This window comes from Chenopodium album, chromosome 17, assembly GCF_948465745.1.
Source record: "Chenopodium album chromosome 17, dcCheAlbu1.1, whole genome shotgun sequence".
NCBI lineage: Eukaryota > Viridiplantae > Streptophyta > Magnoliopsida > Caryophyllales > Amaranthaceae > Chenopodium > Chenopodium album.
The window spans coordinates 33,434,194-33,452,604 of record NC_137850.1 but is presented as its reverse complement, the minus strand read 5'-3'; the positions used below and the strand labels follow the sequence as shown (position 1 = coordinate 33,452,604).

The following is an 18,411-nucleotide window of genomic DNA, read 5'->3' as shown; positions in this document are numbered from 1 at the left end:
GCAACAGCCTCTTCTATTCGCCATATGTACAAAACCTGTGTGACCCTTTAAGCATTTACCACCATCATTCATCGCCGATATATCACTTATAAGCAGTGCAACTCCTTTGCACAACAAATTCCTGATGCGCACACAGAATATCGAACAATATGTACATTCCCTTTCATAATTTCCAAGCACAAAACAAATTCAGACAACTTTTGGCAACAATATAAAGAAATCTACTCTAAAATTGTTGGTAGGAATATGAACAAGAATAACATGTCAATGTCTACCTTCAGACCACAGGGCAAGAATACATTTAGGAAAAGAGCAATAATTATGCCGTACAAGCCAGCCTACATGCCTTTCGAGCCCCTTAGTTTTCAGGGTTATGTTTCTATTTAGCAACCCTACCTAGCTGAGATATTGCTTTGCATCTTTGTTATACACCCTACCTGAGACATTTACGGATCAAAATGATGTACAGGAAACAGATAATACATAAGACCAGTTATTGCAGCTCTAGCCAAATGGCTAGTATATGTATACATCTTTGTAGGGTGTGCAAAAAGCCACAGAGGCCACAAGGTTCACCAGTATCAAAACCAGGACAACCTTCCCAGGTTTTTATCATCTTCCATCTGTAAGCAAAAGATTACCCTCACCTACTCCACTGCCCCAAGTTATGCTTATCCAGGAAGAGAAAGACCCATCTGTCGCCTCACATGTTCCGGTATTAACCGGTTTATCAACTCAGGTGGAACTCCAGTTAACTGCAAGGGGTAATAAGGAAATTAATTAATTACCTTCACCATACAGAAATAGTGTAGTGGAAAACCTCTTGAATGAATATCAATCTAGTAATTAAGAAATCAAAATACACCAGCACATAAGACAGATAATAGACATACTTCTTGCTTGAAATTGAAAAGAGGTGGCAGTGGGCGACCATTTGGAAGGCGAGCATTGGGATCCCGAAGCTCATCAAAGAAAGGATGAACACATGCTTCCAACTGCAAGCCAAAAGGGAAAAAGATAAGTCCAGGTTCTAAAACTAGCAAAAACATTAGGAACATGTAACACCATATAATAAAATTCAACAAGATTATTTACAGGGAATATAATTCTAGATATCATTACATGTAAATTTTTTTTATCTTGGACAGGAAGGGAGGCTTTTGCATAAAGGCAAGGTCAAATGAGGAAATAAGAATGAGATTATGCCAAAAGAGATTGTGCAAAAAAGTGAGTGTGTGTGTGTGGGGGGGGGGGGGGGGGGGTGATGCCAGTTACTTACTGCAGTGCATCGAAGACTGGGTGAATACTGAAGTAGTCGTGAAGCAAGATCAATGGCTTCAGGTGGCATTCTTTTATGAAAAACCTGCATCAACGAACATCATTATCAGTATACAAATACTTTCAAGCATCAAACTGTTCATTGATTGACAATTACATATATCTATAGATACTTTGTATACGACATTTGCAGATTCACACATAGACCTTAAATGTCCACCAGATTCAAGAATCAGATGCATGCAAGGACTTCCAACAACACATCATCTTCTTCCCAAAAAAATAAAAAATAAAAAATGAAGGAAAAATTGCCCAGAATAATCCGACCTTTGCCTCATCCGCCCAAAATAATCCACCTTTCGATTATTTTTTAATAATCCGACCTTTGATACTAATCCGCTTTAAATGGTCCCAAGTAACCTCAAACCAGTCGAGTAGGTAAAGTTTTTAAAACTAATTTTAATTTACCCGTCACAACGTGATTGGTAAAAAAATAACTTTTAATTTAAATTTTATTTTTAAAGAAATGATAATTACTAATTAACATTACTTACATAACTTTAATAATCAAAATATTTTTTAAAAACAGTAATTAATAATTTAAACCACAACCACCTCCCCGCACCACCATCGTCCGGCCGTCCCAGACCGCATCCTTGCTGCGCCCACCACATCACCGCCGTGCCCAGAATATCGTGCCAAACCGGCCGTTAGCCTAACCCATTTCGTCGCCTCTAATTAAACCACCACATCCCATTATCGAAATCAAGGAGTGTGAAGGAGAGGGGGCCGAAATCAATCGTGGGGAAGGGGATAGGGCCGGAAAAGGGACAGGGGAGTGGGAAGAGCCGGAAATTGGCGGGGAAAGGGGAGGGAGGACGGGATCGCGACGGGGAACGAAGGGTTTTTTTGAGGCTGGTTGGTGGTTCAGGTGAAGGGGATTCGGCGATTCAAGGGGGAGGGGGTTTGTGGTCGGCGCGGCTCTCCGGCGTCGGGCGCAAGGCACGGGGTCAGACTGGTGGACGGTGGTGTAGTTGGAGACTGGGCGGCCGTGGAAGATGGTTGGGCTAGTGGGGGTGATTAGTTAATTTTTTTATTTTTTTAATTAATTAAGTATAATGTTTTTTATTTTGTCTTTTACAAAAATAAATATTTTTTATTTTATTTTATATTTATTTTTTAAACCAATCAGCTGTCGACACATGTCATGTAACTTGGTATAACAAGTTAAATGACCGGTTGGGACCATGTAAAGCGAATTAGTATTAAAGGTCGGATTATTAAAAAATAATCGAAAGGTGGGATTATTTTGGGCGGACGAGGCAATGGTCGGATTATTCTGGGCAATTTTTCCAAAAATAAATGGTTCTCATCAAAAAAAACCACAAAGAGACAGCACAAGAGATGCCATATAAATTTCACAAGGCTATAAGGGCTTAGGATACTAATGCTTAACACTTAAATGGCAATTCTCTCAAAATACTGGCCCACTTAATCGCCTCAATCTTTCTAAATGAACAATGTATGAACATAGCAACAGCACTCACCCCCTTTCATAAATTCATCATATGAAATTAGGCCAAGTGATGCACATTATAGTATGATCCACTATAATAAATGGAATGACAAAATAGGGGGGAGTAGTCATTATACCTTGTGCCAAGGGTGAGCTTTGATTTGTGGAAACCGAAAATCAGTATAGTTGGGATTCATGCATCGAATTTCCTCTCTAGTAGGAGTACCAAGAACCTGAAAATATAGTCACAATCAATTAATTTTGTAATTATTGCATTACTTGAGTTTTTGGCAATTTCAACATGAATGTTACATTCTTACCTTGATAATCTCCACAAGTTGATCCACTGCATTCTCACCAGGAAACAATGGCTATTATGTGACAAGAAAAAAGAAAATAAGGGTCAATGAAAAGAGGATCATGGAAAGCAAGCAGAAGCAAGTACACTTCATAATTTCCCAAAAGACCAACCTGGCCAAGAAGAAGTTCTGCAAGAACACAACCAGCTGACCAGATATCAATTGAAGATGTATATTCTGTGGCTCCGAATATCAGTTCTGGTGCTCGGTAATAACGAGAGCATATGTATGATATGTTAGGTTCTCCCTTGATCTGATATTCAGAGAAGGAAATTAATCAGAGAAAAATACACAACACTCATTAATGGAAAGTGCCAAGCACAAAAAGAAATGCAGTGCCAAATAGCTTAAGATTTGCAACTTATGATTCACATTTTATTGTGTGTTTCTTTTTGTGCTCTTAAGGGTTTAGATACTACATATGAATATGAATAAAAGATGCTTAGTAGAAAATGACAAACTTACCAAAGCTTTAGCACTTCCAAAGTCGCAAATTTTAAGTTGATGCGTTAGGGGGTCAACCTAGAAAACACCAAGTGCACGTTAAAGAATGCAAAAACAGGAGCCAGGACAGTTGGAACTTAGAAGTATAGAACAGATGACATAGAATCAACATACAAGAAGATTTTGAGGTTTGATGTCTCTATGGCAGACACCATGAGCGGAGTGGATGTACGCCAAACCGCGGAAAATCTGCAGTATTGATTTAAATATTGATCAGGTAAGAAATAGTATTGTGCCATATTAATAAAGAACATATATAAATGACGCCAAAACAATTCATAGATCAAAGACAGGATATAGCAAAGTTACCAAATCCAACCCCTCATCCCCCCTCCCCAAATCTGACAATCAAAGGGAAAAGAAAATTCAAGTATATTAATTCTACCAGAAGTAAGTTGGGCAATAAGATGTCCCATGCACAACATATGTGATGAGTCGATGTCAGCATGTCATTCAAGCATCTGTGCTTGCATATGAGCTCTTCACTGGCTGACCCCCCAGCACACACCTCATCATTCCTACTTTCTAGATCAATCTCCAGCTAGCTACAAATTTCAAATCATTGGCCAACCAAATACAAGATCATCTTTGTAGCCACCACTGCCACCATATTATACTCCAAGAACACAGTGAGTCGTGACAAAACCCTAGGAGTCTAGGCATTGGGCAAAGTTACTGGAATCTCTTTTCATGTGGTCTATTGACAAAGATACCATTCACCATCCAAAAACAACTTAATTCAACTTGCTCATAAAAGAAAAACAGTTGCAATACTAGAAAGGAAACTGGATTCCTGGTGGAGGAGAAAAAAGAGACCATTTTTATACCTGATATGTGTATAATTTAACATAAATAAGAGGCATCCTTTGGTTCATAGTACTGTAGTGCTTGAGAACACGGTACAATGACTCTGGTACATATTCCATCACTAGATTGAGGAATAGCTCATCTTTACTGGTAGTTGAAAAGAAACAATGCTTGAGAGAAATGACATTAGAATGATCTAGTAAGCGCATCAACTGTAGTTCACGATTCTTGTATCGCCTATCTTGCAAAACTTTTTTAATCGCAACAGTCTCTCCAGTCTCCAAGCATTTTGCCTGTAATATAAAGAGTAATGAATAAGTTCAGGCAAAGAACAAGGCAGACAGACAATACAAAGTTGTCATCAAAATTTCAAGTCTATACCTGAAAGACAATCCCAAATGATCCAGTGCCAACTACACGCTCCGCCATATAACTAATAGTCTGCAAATAAAATCAATAAACCATGCATTGGAATCCTACAAAACCGACTCCGTGAATCCATGAACCGAGTATTTATAGTTGTTATCTAACAGAATCGTCCTTACCTGTTTGGGTTCACCGTTTTTACCACCGATAGTTGTAGAAATTATATGGCCAGTAACCTGATCATTCCCCTGAATTACAGCAGGAGTCATTTCCTGTAAACAAGCAACAACCAACCAACAATTAAGCTCAAATTATCGAAACACAACATAAATTACAGCAGCAATTGAAAAATGAAAGCAGCACAGGTGCATTTTGAAGTCACCATTTTTAAATTCAATGAAACCGAGAACCAAATTCGTGAAAAGTCTCAAATCCTTAACCAGTAGAGAATTCAGGGAATCATAATATTGCTAGAAAACCACAAGCCGAACATGAAAATACGCCCACAAATTTCAGAAAGGAATCGAAGAACAATGACATAATAAAGCAAACAACTCAAGCCATACTAAAGAGCAAATTTAACTAATTATAATAAGTAATTAGAAAATTAAGCTTTACTCACAAGTTTAAAAGGGAAAAAAAATTTAGAAGACAAGAATAATTCCAACCCAATTTTGTACACAACCCCTTAAATCTAGAGATCTGAAATTATAATTCTCAACCAAAACAAAGCAAAATAATTGCAAAAATAAAAATAAAACAAAAAAAAACAGTGACCCATGAAACCCTAGAAAGCTACAGTATATAATTAATTAACTCCTGCAACAGCAGAAATGTAGTAAATTATTATCAAATTAATCAAATAAGTAAGAAAATACTGAAATTACTTCACCAAATAAAACTTCAAAAACACAAATTTAACCCAAAACAAAAAAAAAAAAAAAAGAAAAAAAAAAAAAAAAAAAGAAAAAATAAACCCAAAAATACCCAGAAAAAAACTCATATTATCAGCTAAAAATACCCCCAAAAAAAAACCCACTAAACACTCAAAAACACCCAGGAAAATGCCATAAAAAAACCCCCAAAAAAATTTTAAAAAAATCCAGAAACCAAATGAAGAAAACAAGATCGGTAGAATAAAAATTAAATCAAAAAAAAAAAAAGTGAAGAGAGAGAAAGGAAACCTTATCGTCAGACATAGAAGAGTGTTGTTGTTGAGAAGGAGGTGGTTTGGAATCAAGAGGAAGAGGAGGATTGTGGGATTGATTTGGAGGAGCAAGTCCAAGAGGCAAAGACGACGCCATGTGAAATCCAGCTCAACTTTGGTTTTTCTCTCTCTAACTTTACTAAATTATACTAGTACTTGTATTTTCTCTCTCTACTTTTTCTTCTTCTTCCTCTTTCAGTGGTAAGACTCACTAACTAACTAATCCTCTTTTCTTTATTTTACTCGTATCATTCATGAGTTTATGACTATCAAAGAGAGTGTATCTGACTATGACCATATTGACCAACACAGTAGGATCAAGAGTATTCACTAATAGTATAATGCTTTTTTTTTTTTTTTTTTTTAATATATACTTTATCCTTTTTGTATTAATAATCGCACTATAACAGATCTTGCACAAAAATCATAGGGTAGGGATTATAGGGTGAAATTTACTCCATATAATAACATAAATTATAGTTAGGGTATGTTCACTTTACTTTAATTTCAGTTCAGTTCAGTTCAGCTTCAATCAGTTCAGCTCCTAACTTCCTTCTCTTATAAAATATTCAGTTCAGCTTCAATTAATTCAGTTCAGTTTAATTCAGTTCAGTTCAACTCATTTCAATAAATGTGAACAGACCCTTACTCTTGTTATATGGAGTAAATTTACTCCACATAATAATAATATTAGAAAAGAATAAATTAACCTCATCTAATGATATTGAATTGGTCAATTTTATTTTCTAACCAAATATAATAATATACAAATATTTGGTTAATATAAATATTAGGATCATAGGGTGGGGTATTTTGGGCTGAGGGTTGGAGTTTTGGGGTGGTCAGGGGGCTTTTCCTGCGTGGCTGAGGAGTTTCGGAGTGGTCAAGGGGTTTTCTTGCGTGGCTGAGGGATTTTAGGGTGGTTGGGTGGTGGTTATATATGGTGGTAGCTATGGAAGGAGGCGGGGAGGTGGGAGGAGAGAGAATTAAATAAAAAAAATCATTTTAACGTGTTTCATATGTTGTAGGTTAAAAGGATTGTTAGAAGAAGATAGGGGGCAAAGATGAGATTGTTCTTTTACTATATTTTAACTTATTTTAAATTTATAAGTCTCGATAAGATAAGTTCTAATTAGTCTAGATAATACTTATATAACATAAGGCTAATAAATTCGGATAATATAAGATTAGGGTTGATAAATTAAATAATATGAAGTAAGGGTTAAAACATTATAATAAGGTTTCATAACAGATTATATGGGTCCAAGCTGATCTAAAAAAGAGTTGATAAATTTAGATGATAGAAGATAAGAACTAATAAGCTTAATAAGATAACTGTTACTAAATTTAGGACCAATAAAATAAGATAATATAATATAAGTAAAATTAAGGCGAAAAGAACGACACCTTAATTAATTTATTTACCGTTTGGGACCTACTCTTTTGCATTTTTTTTAATCCTTTGTGATTTTCCTTTGCTTTTTGTTAGAAACAGCCACGGTAGTGCTCTCTTCACCCGAATTTCACTAATATTATATTATCTTATGTTATTAGTCTTAAACTTATTTTACCTAAACTTATTAACTCTTTTATTGTCTTATTTGAATTTACCAACCTTTACTAGACCATATTGGCGTTATATGAGATGCTATTAGACCTTATCAACCCTTATCTTATATCAGCTGAGCTTCGTAACCCTTATATCTTATTATATAAGCTTGGTTTTATCTATTTACATTATTATTTTCATTAATTTTAAGTCTAATAAGTTCATATATAGGCTAATAAACTGATAAAACAAAGGTCTTATAAGATAAGGGTTATTGGATAAGATAATATAAGGGTTATTGGACATTAAAAGTTAAGATAAGAATTAATAAGTTCTAATAAGGTCTTATATTAGGCCCAATAAGATCAAAGAAGGTTTGATAAGTTTTACTAATAGCCTAATACAATCATATCATATTTATCTATATACTATACTAAAACAGGGTACACTAGCTCCATGGCTGCCACGTGTCTCTGTTTTAGGTTTTTTAATTTTTTTTTTTTGGGTAAAATGTATAATTGTCAAAGATCCTATTATTAAATATATTTCGCGATAATATCTTGACTTTCTTAATATTGTTTCTCAATTAATATTATTCATGGATTTACAGCATATATTTAGTCCATATCATTTGACTTTAGATTGCTTAATTCAAGGAGCGTATATTTTGTTATTTTGTACTCCGTACATTATATTTTAGGTTTCCTTATTAGCACACGTACAACTATATTAGAGCAGGTTATTCCTTCAACCTAATATTTTTTTTTCCTCCCCACATTATTCCTATGGCTACTAACACCATTCCTAATGATGTTGAAGCTAATTGTGCTTTGTTGTCAATCTCACTAATATTATCAAACTCAATTCAACCAATTACTTATCCTGAAAAATTCAACTTGAGACTATACTTGTGGGATATGACCTTTTCAAGTTTCTTCATGGATCTCACCCTGGCCTCCTCCATCCATATCTTTTATATTTAAGTCAAGTTTATATTATTACGGATTAGTAAAAGATATATTTGATTATATATTAAATGTAGATTTTCACTCAAATATACTAATGTGTATAAATTATATATCTTATTTAAAAAAAATAATACGGAGTACTACCTCCACTTTGTTAAGTGTTACATTTAAACGATCTCCAATTCACTATTTTGACCATTAATTTTTTTTTATATATAATTGTGCATTAATTTAAATTATACAAAGTTGATATATTGAAAAGTTATAACAATCTTTATCTAATAAGATCAAACTTGATAATAATGTGTTTTCTAGCTTATATTTAAACAATAGACATGTCGTGAATCGTAAATAGCTTATAAATATGTAAATTGTGTTTTCACTAAAAAATAAATGTAAAATTGTGATACAATTATAATGACTTTACTAATTTTCTACCATATGATTTTAGGTATATCATACTTAATTTTTTTACAAAAATTATACATGCTATATATAATTCATTTGCTATAATATTTTGTTACAGAACTCCTAAACGCGAAATCTCTGCATTATTACAACAAGTTTTTAAACTTTTTCTAAACCTATAAACAAACCATTTATTCGACAACTAAAGTCACAACACACTCATGCATAACATCTACAAATTGTAAAAAAGTTGATTGATATATAATTCTCTATAAACCATAATTCTCATTTTTAAGTACAGAATTCGACACTAATTTTTACTCCATTCTTTCTATTATAACTGACACGTTAGACTTTTTTTCACTATCTACAATATTAACATTGATTGTAGTTTATTTATTTTACTTTTTTTTTAATAAATATAATAAATTCATATTTTATCATTTTAAGTTGTTAAATAGATATTGATGTAAGGTTTTATAATTAAAAAGAATATAATTTTTATTGATATTTAATTACATAAAAAACTAAGTCAAACTATTGCATCGACATGTATGCAAAGTTTGATTGTGTTAGTTATTCATCAATATGGACAGCCACCATAGGGTTACTCAGTTAGTGTTATAGGGGTCACTCAATTAGTGATATAGGGCTTACTTGTTTTTTAGGAAAATATAGGGCTTACTTATTAGTAAGTGTTATAATGGTTACACTGTGAGTGTTGTAGGGGATACTTTATTTGTTAATTATTTAAGAGTTACTCAATAAGTATAATAAGGGGCTACTCTAATCTGTTAGTAAAATAGGGGTTAACTTGTTGGTGTCATAAGCGTTACTATTTCTTTTTACAAGCGGTCATACAGTGTGCCAGTCGCATAGAAATGCGTTGTATATTTTGTATATGTCGTCACGAGTGATATGTAAGAGTAATATGCATTTTTTTTTACTTCTCTTATATCTGTGTACATATAATTTTTTTTCACTATTATATACTTGTATGTGCAATAAAAATATCAAATGATTATATATAATAATAATAATTAAAAAAAAAGACACTTAATCAAACAATTAAGGGCAAGCCTACGCATCCTTCTAAGGTCATATATAGCTAAAGGTTATAATTTTTGAAAAAAAAAATTATACTAAGCAGTGACTTTTCAGATTTTTAGACGTGCGAATTTTTGGATGTGGAAGATGCAATATGTGTGTGGTGATGAGGTTGATTCATCATGTGATAAAATTTAGTAGGTGATGAGACAAGATAATTTCATATTTTTTATTCTCCACGAGGGAAAGAAAAATATGAGAACTAATATTTACATACATAATAAAACTACAACAACTTTTGGGTGCAGTAGGCCACATCGTGTGGCAGGGGTTACCCGAGTTATTTTGTTAGAGGTTACCCGAGTTATTCAGTCAAGGGTTACTCAAATTACTCGGTTAGGGGTTACTTGAGGGGTTCGGACAGGGGTTACTCGAGGGGTTCACTCGGTTCTAGGGTTACTTGAGGGGTTACTCGGTCAGGAGTTACTCGAGGGGTTACTCGGTCATGAGTTACTCGGTCAAGGGTTACTCGAGTTACTAGGTCAGGATTATTTAAAGAGTTCGGTCAAGGGTTACATACTCGAGTAATTTGGTTAAGGGTTATTTAAGGAGTTAGGGGTAACTTAAGGGGTTACTCAGTCAAGGGTAACTTGAGGGGTTCGGTCAGGGGTTACTTGAGGAGTTACTCGGTCAGGGGTTACTTGAGGAGTTACTCGGTCAGGAGTAACTCAAGTAACCCCCTAACCGAGTAACTTGAGTAACCCCGACAACTTGAGTAATCCTTGACCGAGTAACTCGAGTAATCCCTGTTGCACGGTACAGCAGGCCGCATACAAAAAATTGTGATAAACATATCAAATGTCTATAAAAAGATGTGACTATATTCATGCTATATGTGAATATAAAAATTCCTATTTTTAGAAGTTACATGTTAAATTTCAAGTGTTTTAGAGGCCATAGAGAAAAAATATATGACATTATTTGTGATATACGAAATACAATATTAATACAATGATCATGTTGTTTAATAATAGAAATTATTTTTCCAAGCATATATATATTGAGTTCACAAAGTTTTATATTTGGTTGGCTACACCGTGTGGCCGAAATTACTTGGTCAGGGGTTACTCGGTCGGTCAGGAGTTACTTGGTTAAGGGTTATTCGATCGGTTAAGGGCCACTCAGTCAGTTTGGGGTTACTCGGTCAGGGGTTACTCATGTTTTGGCGTGTGTCAGCCGTGCCAGTCACACAGAAAAAGCGTTGTATATATTGAGTTAGTGGACAGAGTTTAATCATGTCCCTACAGAAAAAGCGTTGTATATAATGAGGTGGCCAGTGACTCAAGTAAAAATGAGAAGAAAAAAAAATGACTTAATGTAGGGATTGATTATCAATAGTTCATTGGTTGAGTTGAATTATATTTAAAAACTTTACATTCAATTTAAGAATAAAAAAGTTGTCTTTAAAGTATATATCATTATTTTAAGAGGTTAAAAATGCATAATTAAGACATTTATGTAAGTAAATTCATAATTACTCATTAAATCGTTTTATCTTAAAATTTTATGAAATGAATATAAGTAAAAAGATTTGTAAGCCGTGCATCGCACGGGTGCTATGCTAGTCATATAACTAAATAAAGCTAAACTTTTAGCCAGACCACAAAACAACGACATTTGGCATTTTAACTTTTCCTCGAGTATCACGCCATGTAGGCAACAATTAATTATTAGTATGACACGTAGAATGGAAATGTTGGATAGATTAAGATATATTTTGTAAGACAAAAAAAAAATTAGTTTAGAGTTTTATTTTCAATAAAATCTGGATATATTTTAGGATAAAATTACCGGTTTAGTGTTTTATTTTTGATAAAATACCAATATTTTTATATGAATGTACAAATAAAATTATAATCCTATTAAAAAATTATAACTATCAATGATTATTATCTTAATATATAATTTATTATTTTTATATCAAAATATTCGTGTTAATGAGTATTGCAAAAAAAATCCGTTTATGATATATAGTGTATATTTCTATAATATATATCCTACGTCAAAATATCCCAAATTAAAAAGGATATACACCTCTTAAATAACAATGTTTGTATCAATGATGTGTTTTAAAATTTGGCATATTGATAAAAAAAATTATTTTAAATTTCAATTAACAAATCTTCGGGCATCGCCACCATAATTAAAATTTCAAATAAGCAATCGTCTTTTTTTAAAAAAAAATCCTTAAAGTCTAGAAGCTGAAGACTTATTTTCAAACTGAGAGTTTTGAATAAAGTCTAGGAGTACTCAAATTATTAAATGTCAATGGAACCATAAAATTAAATAATCATCCGATTATAAATATTTAAAAAAAAAACTAATATTTCAAACGTGGTCGTGGATAGATTTAGACATTAGTGATAATTCTTTTCAGAAAATAATTATTCCTTATAATTACTTTATATGTAGCCAATTAATGTAAGGATTTTTGAAACATAAGGCATCGCCCAAGAATACTTACTAGTACAAGTATAAGATGATTATATAAGATCATACTAGTTTGCGATAAAGGATTATAAGTTCAAATAAGATAATATAAAGGCTAATAAAATTCTTTATAAAATTGGAAAGGTTCAATACTAATTAATAAGATAAGATAATATAAGGTTAGTGAAAGTTATGTGAATAGAATACTACTGTATCTTAGTTGAACTTATTAACCCCAAGCAACAAACATTACTCCATATAAAGGTTTGAACCCTCAACCTCTTATAAGACATATGACTATTTAACAATCTAAGCCAACATCAACTATGTTATTTATGTGAAAAAAAAAACTCATATAAGTGCAAACAACAAGGTTCAATTAAAAATTAAAAAAAAAAATATTCAAAGAATAAGTCAATTTTGGTTTGACAATGACAATTGCAGTTTTAAAAACCTTTAAATTTTTTTTATTGATTGCACGTCTGCAACGGTAGCAACCCGGGGTAATGCCCGGACTACTCACTAGTTTGATTTATGAAATAGGAGTATGTAGAATATACTACGTACGAAGTAAATAGTTAATGACACATGTCAATAACTCCATTTCACTGATTCCTTGTTATCTTTTAAAGTACCAAACAATCTACAATCATCATTAAAAATTTTCTAACACTAATTAAAAGCAAAAAACATTGTGATAATCTCAAAAATGATGAATTATCTTTAGGTAAAGCTAATAATAAACTCTAATTGATGAGCATAGACAAGAACAAGAAGCTTGAAAAAGAAGTAAAAAGGGTAAAAGTAAATCAAATTTTTACCCAATAGGAGTGTTAGTAAAAGAATGATGGCATCGTCTTCTTTAAAGGGGGGATTCGATGAAAAGAGGCAGAATCAAGAAGAAATGAATGGGTCAAAAGAGTCAAAAATGAGAAGCTGAATTGAATGAATAAAGAGGAGAGTATAAATAAATAAATAAATAAATAAATAAATAAATAAATAGAAATGATTCTATGAATGAATGAATTTGAGTAGCTAGATAAGATAGATAAATAGCTGTTCCCCGGCATAAAAGACTAGTCAGTGGAGTCGTCTCTGCCACATGCAAATCCAGCGCAATTGCATCGACTAAAATACTTTGGTCAAACTTCCTTATTTTCCTTCTTTTATTATTGTCTTTATTATCCATTGTATTATTTGCCCACTAGTTTTTTTAATACGAGTAGAGCTTATCTTAGTACTTGTAGCATAGGACGGGTTCCCGTATCGTTAGTACTACGATTTGGATATCCGATAATCAAAATCCCTAAAAGTAGTATTCATAATCCGAACCGATAAGTTCGGCTACCCGGAGTTCGGATAACCAAATTTTCGGATCGGTTATCGGGTACCTAATAAGATATCCAATAATGATAATGAAACTTAATTATGTAGTTATTATGATATAATTTACCACTAATTAATAATAATATCATATGATTTTGACCAAATTATTAATAATATTACTAATCATTGATATTATAAAGTAATTATGAAGTAAAGTAAGAGTTTAGATTTAAAAAAATAGATTCAAGTAGGGAAAAAAAGCAAACAAATGCTTATTGGATCGGATTGGGTAACCGTTAATTTTAAAATGATACCCAATAACCATATCTGATAACAAATTATCGGAACGGGTACCCGAACCGCTATGGTTATCGGATCGAGTATCCTAATTTTCGGAACGGTTACGGATCGATTTTTCGGGTTTTCGGTTTTTCAGGTAGTTTTGCTCAGCCCTACTTGTAGTATTAATTTTATTGACTATATACTTCTTGGTCGAAATCGAGAGTATTATATGCTCTTCATTCCTCAATTCACAAATTATACTCCTTTCGTCTTTTTTTTTCCTTCTAATTATTATTATTTCGTCGCAAACTCAAATTTTGGGCCAAATTTTAAAAATTTTGACTATAAATTTCCGTTATATATTCTATAAAAAGTTTATAATTATATGGGATCTTGTTTGACTAATCTCATTTTATACATCACAAAGTATTGGGTGCGGCAATATTTCGTCAGTCGAGACTCAAGAAAGTATTAGATCATCGTCATCTTCTTGCGATGAAGAACAAGTTTCCATCCGATGACAAGTTGGTGGTGGTTACAGCGAAGGAGAGGAGCGAGGTCATCCATGGCGGAAGAGAGAGAAAGCTTGAGATTCTCAGAGTGAGGTCTTCCATGGCGGAAGAGAGAGAAAGCTTGAGATTCTCGAAATTTTTCAAAAATGCCCAAAAATCGAATTGGGGCTTTCTTATGTGATGTGTAATTGTTGAAATTGATTGTCCCATATGATTGTATGTTGAATTGTGAGCATTTTGATAACATATGCATGTATTTTGGTTGAGAAATGAGCAAGTTATGTTATACCCATGACCTTTAGTACGAGCACTTCAATGGAGGTTCCACCATTGTTATACATATTATCAAACAAATTATACATATCCTCAAACAAGTTATACATATCCTCCATTAGTTGGATGATATTCTATATTGGCTATATGATATCATGGTTAGATGATATCCTCCATTAGCTATATGATATCATTTATGATTGTGTCGATGATATCCTTTATTGACTATATGATATCATGGCTGGATAACACTACAAGAAATAAGCTATTTTGCGACAGCCAAAATCTGTCATAAAAATAGGAAAACCCGTCGCAAAAAGTAGTTACGACAGTCAACCATCGCAATTGGTTTGTCGTAGTCAGCTTTGTCGCAGAATTTCATTTTTACGACAGTTTGACTGTCGTAAGGATTTTTTACGACGGTTTACTAATTTCAGCGACAGTTTTGTATTTTGTCGTTGTAATTAATCTACGATAGAAATAAACCATCGCAAAGTTACGAAAGAAAAAAAAACTGTCGTAAACAAAGGTTTTAGCGACGACTGGCCGTCGCTAAAAGCCGTCCCAAAAAATAAAAAAAATATTAAAAAAAAATAAACGCTCTTCCCCTGCTCCCCCTTACCCAAGGCTCCTCGCCTCTACCCCCACCCACTGCAACCTTTTGCACCACCGCCATGCACCAACTCGCCCTTCCCACCACCATTGACACCCCTTCACCTTACAAAAAAATAATAATATTCAGATCTAAAAATAAACCGAACAAACAAACATCTAACAAAAAAACCCAACATAATAAACAAAGATAAATGAAAACATCAAACAAGAAATACAAAATATAAATTATATTTAGTCAAAACCCCCCAAAAAAATTGGACAAAATAGATTGAAAGAACAGAAATTATTGAAAATAGTACAAAAGTCGACCAAAAAAGGCAAAAAAAAATCAAACGAAAAAAAACCCACAAATTATTCATGAAAAATCGAACAAAAGTAAAAGAAATTAAACACATAAACAATAATAACCATTTAAAGGAAATTCAGCCCTAAAAATCAAAGTTAAATTAAAATTAATGATCGAAAATAAACACAAATAATCAAGATAAAACAATAAAAATCATCAAATAAAGCGGAAATCTTTAGACCCAAAAAATCAGAAAATAAACAAAAATCACAATAAGAAAAACGAAAAATTCCAAAAAAATAACATATATACCTTCAAAAATTTCCTTATCTTTGGGTTTTCATGGTGAAATTCGATCATAAAAACTCCATATCTGGAATTTTTATGGTCGAATTTGACCAAATGAACTCCAACATCACGAAATTAGACCTCAAAAATCAAACCACCTCGACCAAGAAATTCAACCATGAAGAAAGAGGAGTGAGTAACACAGAGAGTAGAGGTGACAGAAACTAAGAGAAGAGAGGAATAAAGAAACTAAGAGAAGAGGAGAGAGAAATAAAGAAACTCTGAATGAGGAGGAGAAGAGAGAGAAACCGAGAAAGAGGAAGAGAAGAGGAGAGAGAAATTGAGAAACCAAAAGAGAGGAGAGAAACGACGGAAATAGATTAGGGTTTGTGGGCTTGTTGGGTACTCCGTGTTAAATACCCTTACTTTTTTTTAAAAAAAAAGAAAACAATTTTGCGACAACCATAAACTGTAGCAAATTAGAAAACCGTCGTAATTTGCGACAGTTTATAGCTGTCGTAAATATTTAATTGTTTTATAATTATTTTTAATGTCTATTACGACAGTTTTATTGCCAAAAACCGTCGTAAATCAACGACAGTTTATAAAAATCGTCTTAATATTACGACAGCCACTAAAATCGTCGTAGAATTAAAAAATTACGACAGCTTTGATAGCTGTCGTAGAAAAACTGTTGTTATTTGCCCGAATTTTAGTAGTGTGATATCCTCTATTGGCTATATGATACCAATAGAATATATCATCTAACTAGTAGAAATATCATCCAGCCAATAGAGAATATAATCTGGTCAATAGAGGATATCATCCAGTCAATAGAGGATATCATACAGCCAGTAGAAATATCATCCAGCCAATAAAGGATGTCATATACCTAATAAAGGATATCATCTAGTTAATAGAAGATATCATCTAGCCAATAGAGGATATCATCAAGCCAATAGAGGATATCAACCTGCCAATTGAGGATATCAGAAATTTGCATTTTGTCAGTCCGGACTGACACAATACTTTCTCATTATACATTATTAACATCAACTTTTTATAATTTTTACAACGTAAACAAAGATATAAACGTTTTAACACGTGTCTTGGAAACCGTGAAAAATCATTTGAGCCAAAAAATATAGGGACAACGAGCATTACCAAGTAGAACTTGGTGTAGTTGATAGGAGTTTCACCTCATTATCTTAATGTTAAGTTTGAATCCTACCTATTGTGGTTTTTGGGGGGTGGGAATTCCCTTATCTCCCACCATCTATAAGTCAAACTTGCGTAACTAGGCTTGTTTACTTGTAAGAGGTTGCAATCTAGTAGGATCTTTCTCCTTATCCACCAACACTAAAAAAATAAAAATTACAATTGACTCGTATATTGTTTGATCTAATTAAATTTCTTTGTTTTGAGTTACTTTCTTCATTCTTGAAAACCTACAAGTCTACAACACTTGAGCTTGCACATAGTTTTAGAAAAACAAATAATAAATTTAGTACATAAAAGTGAATAAACTAATGCGGGATTGGATGTATTTTCAATTGTTTACGGGAGAGATAATTTGTAAAAAAAAAAATAATAAATTTGTGCAATTAGATGGTCTCGTTGGTAGAAAAAAGAAATATCAAAATAATAGCGGTCCATGTTAAATAGGAAGTATTGCAATTATATATGAAAACATATAAAAGAGTCGAGTAAATTCTTCCTCCGCTTTTTAAATGCTTTATATTCCTACCTACATCGAACGTATTTTAAAGTAAAATATATTATCGTAGTAAGTAAATTATAGTGATAAAAGGTATGTAATTTGCTTCATCTTAATAGACTTTCAAAGTAGCAACTTTTAGCAAAAAAATTCCTTGTTTTAGCTCTAATTTATGAGTGAATATGATATTGGAATTTTTTTTTTTGTCGTCGTTATAATCAAGAATTAATTTACTCCATATTTATTCAAACAATTCATTAATGCCCCTTTTTGGGCAAAAGTCAAGTTTTTAGTGGTATAACTTCCTTTTTTTTTTAAATAAATCATACGTTGGTCTTATTGGAAAATCTATATAATTTATTTATTTATTAATTATTAAAAATCTCTTCTAAAATGTCTATGTACCTCATGTGCCCCTTCTTACACCAACATCACGCCACATCACCATTCTTCAACAATTTGAACACTAAATTTTATTGAATGAAAACCTCACTTATGATGACCATCTTTGCTAGATGCATGCTCTATCAATCCACAAAAATATATATTGTAAGGCATGTATTGTAATGTAGAATAAAGGGAAAAAAATATAAAATAATTACTTCCTCCGTTC

General features: G+C 32.6%; 1 protein-coding gene across 1 annotated transcript; it reads right to left on the bottom strand.

The window, feature by feature from the left end:
* Window positions 1–212: 212 nt before the first annotated feature.
* LOC145589588 (shaggy-related protein kinase eta-like) lies at window positions 213–6,276 on the bottom strand. Its single transcript, XM_081646230.1, has 12 exons — window positions 6,015–6,276; window positions 5,010–5,102; window positions 4,846–4,905; window positions 4,485–4,757; window positions 3,772–3,846; window positions 3,619–3,675; window positions 3,266–3,406; window positions 3,115–3,165; window positions 2,932–3,027; window positions 1,280–1,363; window positions 894–995; window positions 213–755 (listed from the first exon to the last, which is right to left on the bottom strand). Exons 1-12 carry the CDS (start codon window positions 6,132–6,134, stop codon window positions 672–674), a joined length of 1,236 nt encoding a protein of 411 aa, XP_081502356.1. The 5' UTR covers window positions 6,135–6,276; the 3' UTR covers window positions 213–671.
* Window positions 6,277–18,411: the final 12,135 nt, after the last annotated feature.

Bases quoted from the DNA above. Each gene is read 5' to 3' on its own strand.
- LOC145589588 (XM_081646230.1), bottom strand. From the start codon at position 6,134: ATGGCGTCGTCTTTGCCTCTTGGACTTGCTCCTCCAAATCAATCCCAC. The intron at 4,906-5,009 runs GTAAGGACGATT...TTTTATTTGCAG, and splicing joins AAAACGGTGAACCCAAACAG to ACTATTAGTTATATGGCGGA. The intron at 3,028-3,114 runs GTAAGAATGTAA...CTATATTTTCAG, and splicing joins AACTTGTGGAGATTATCAAG to GTTCTTGGTACTCCTACTAG.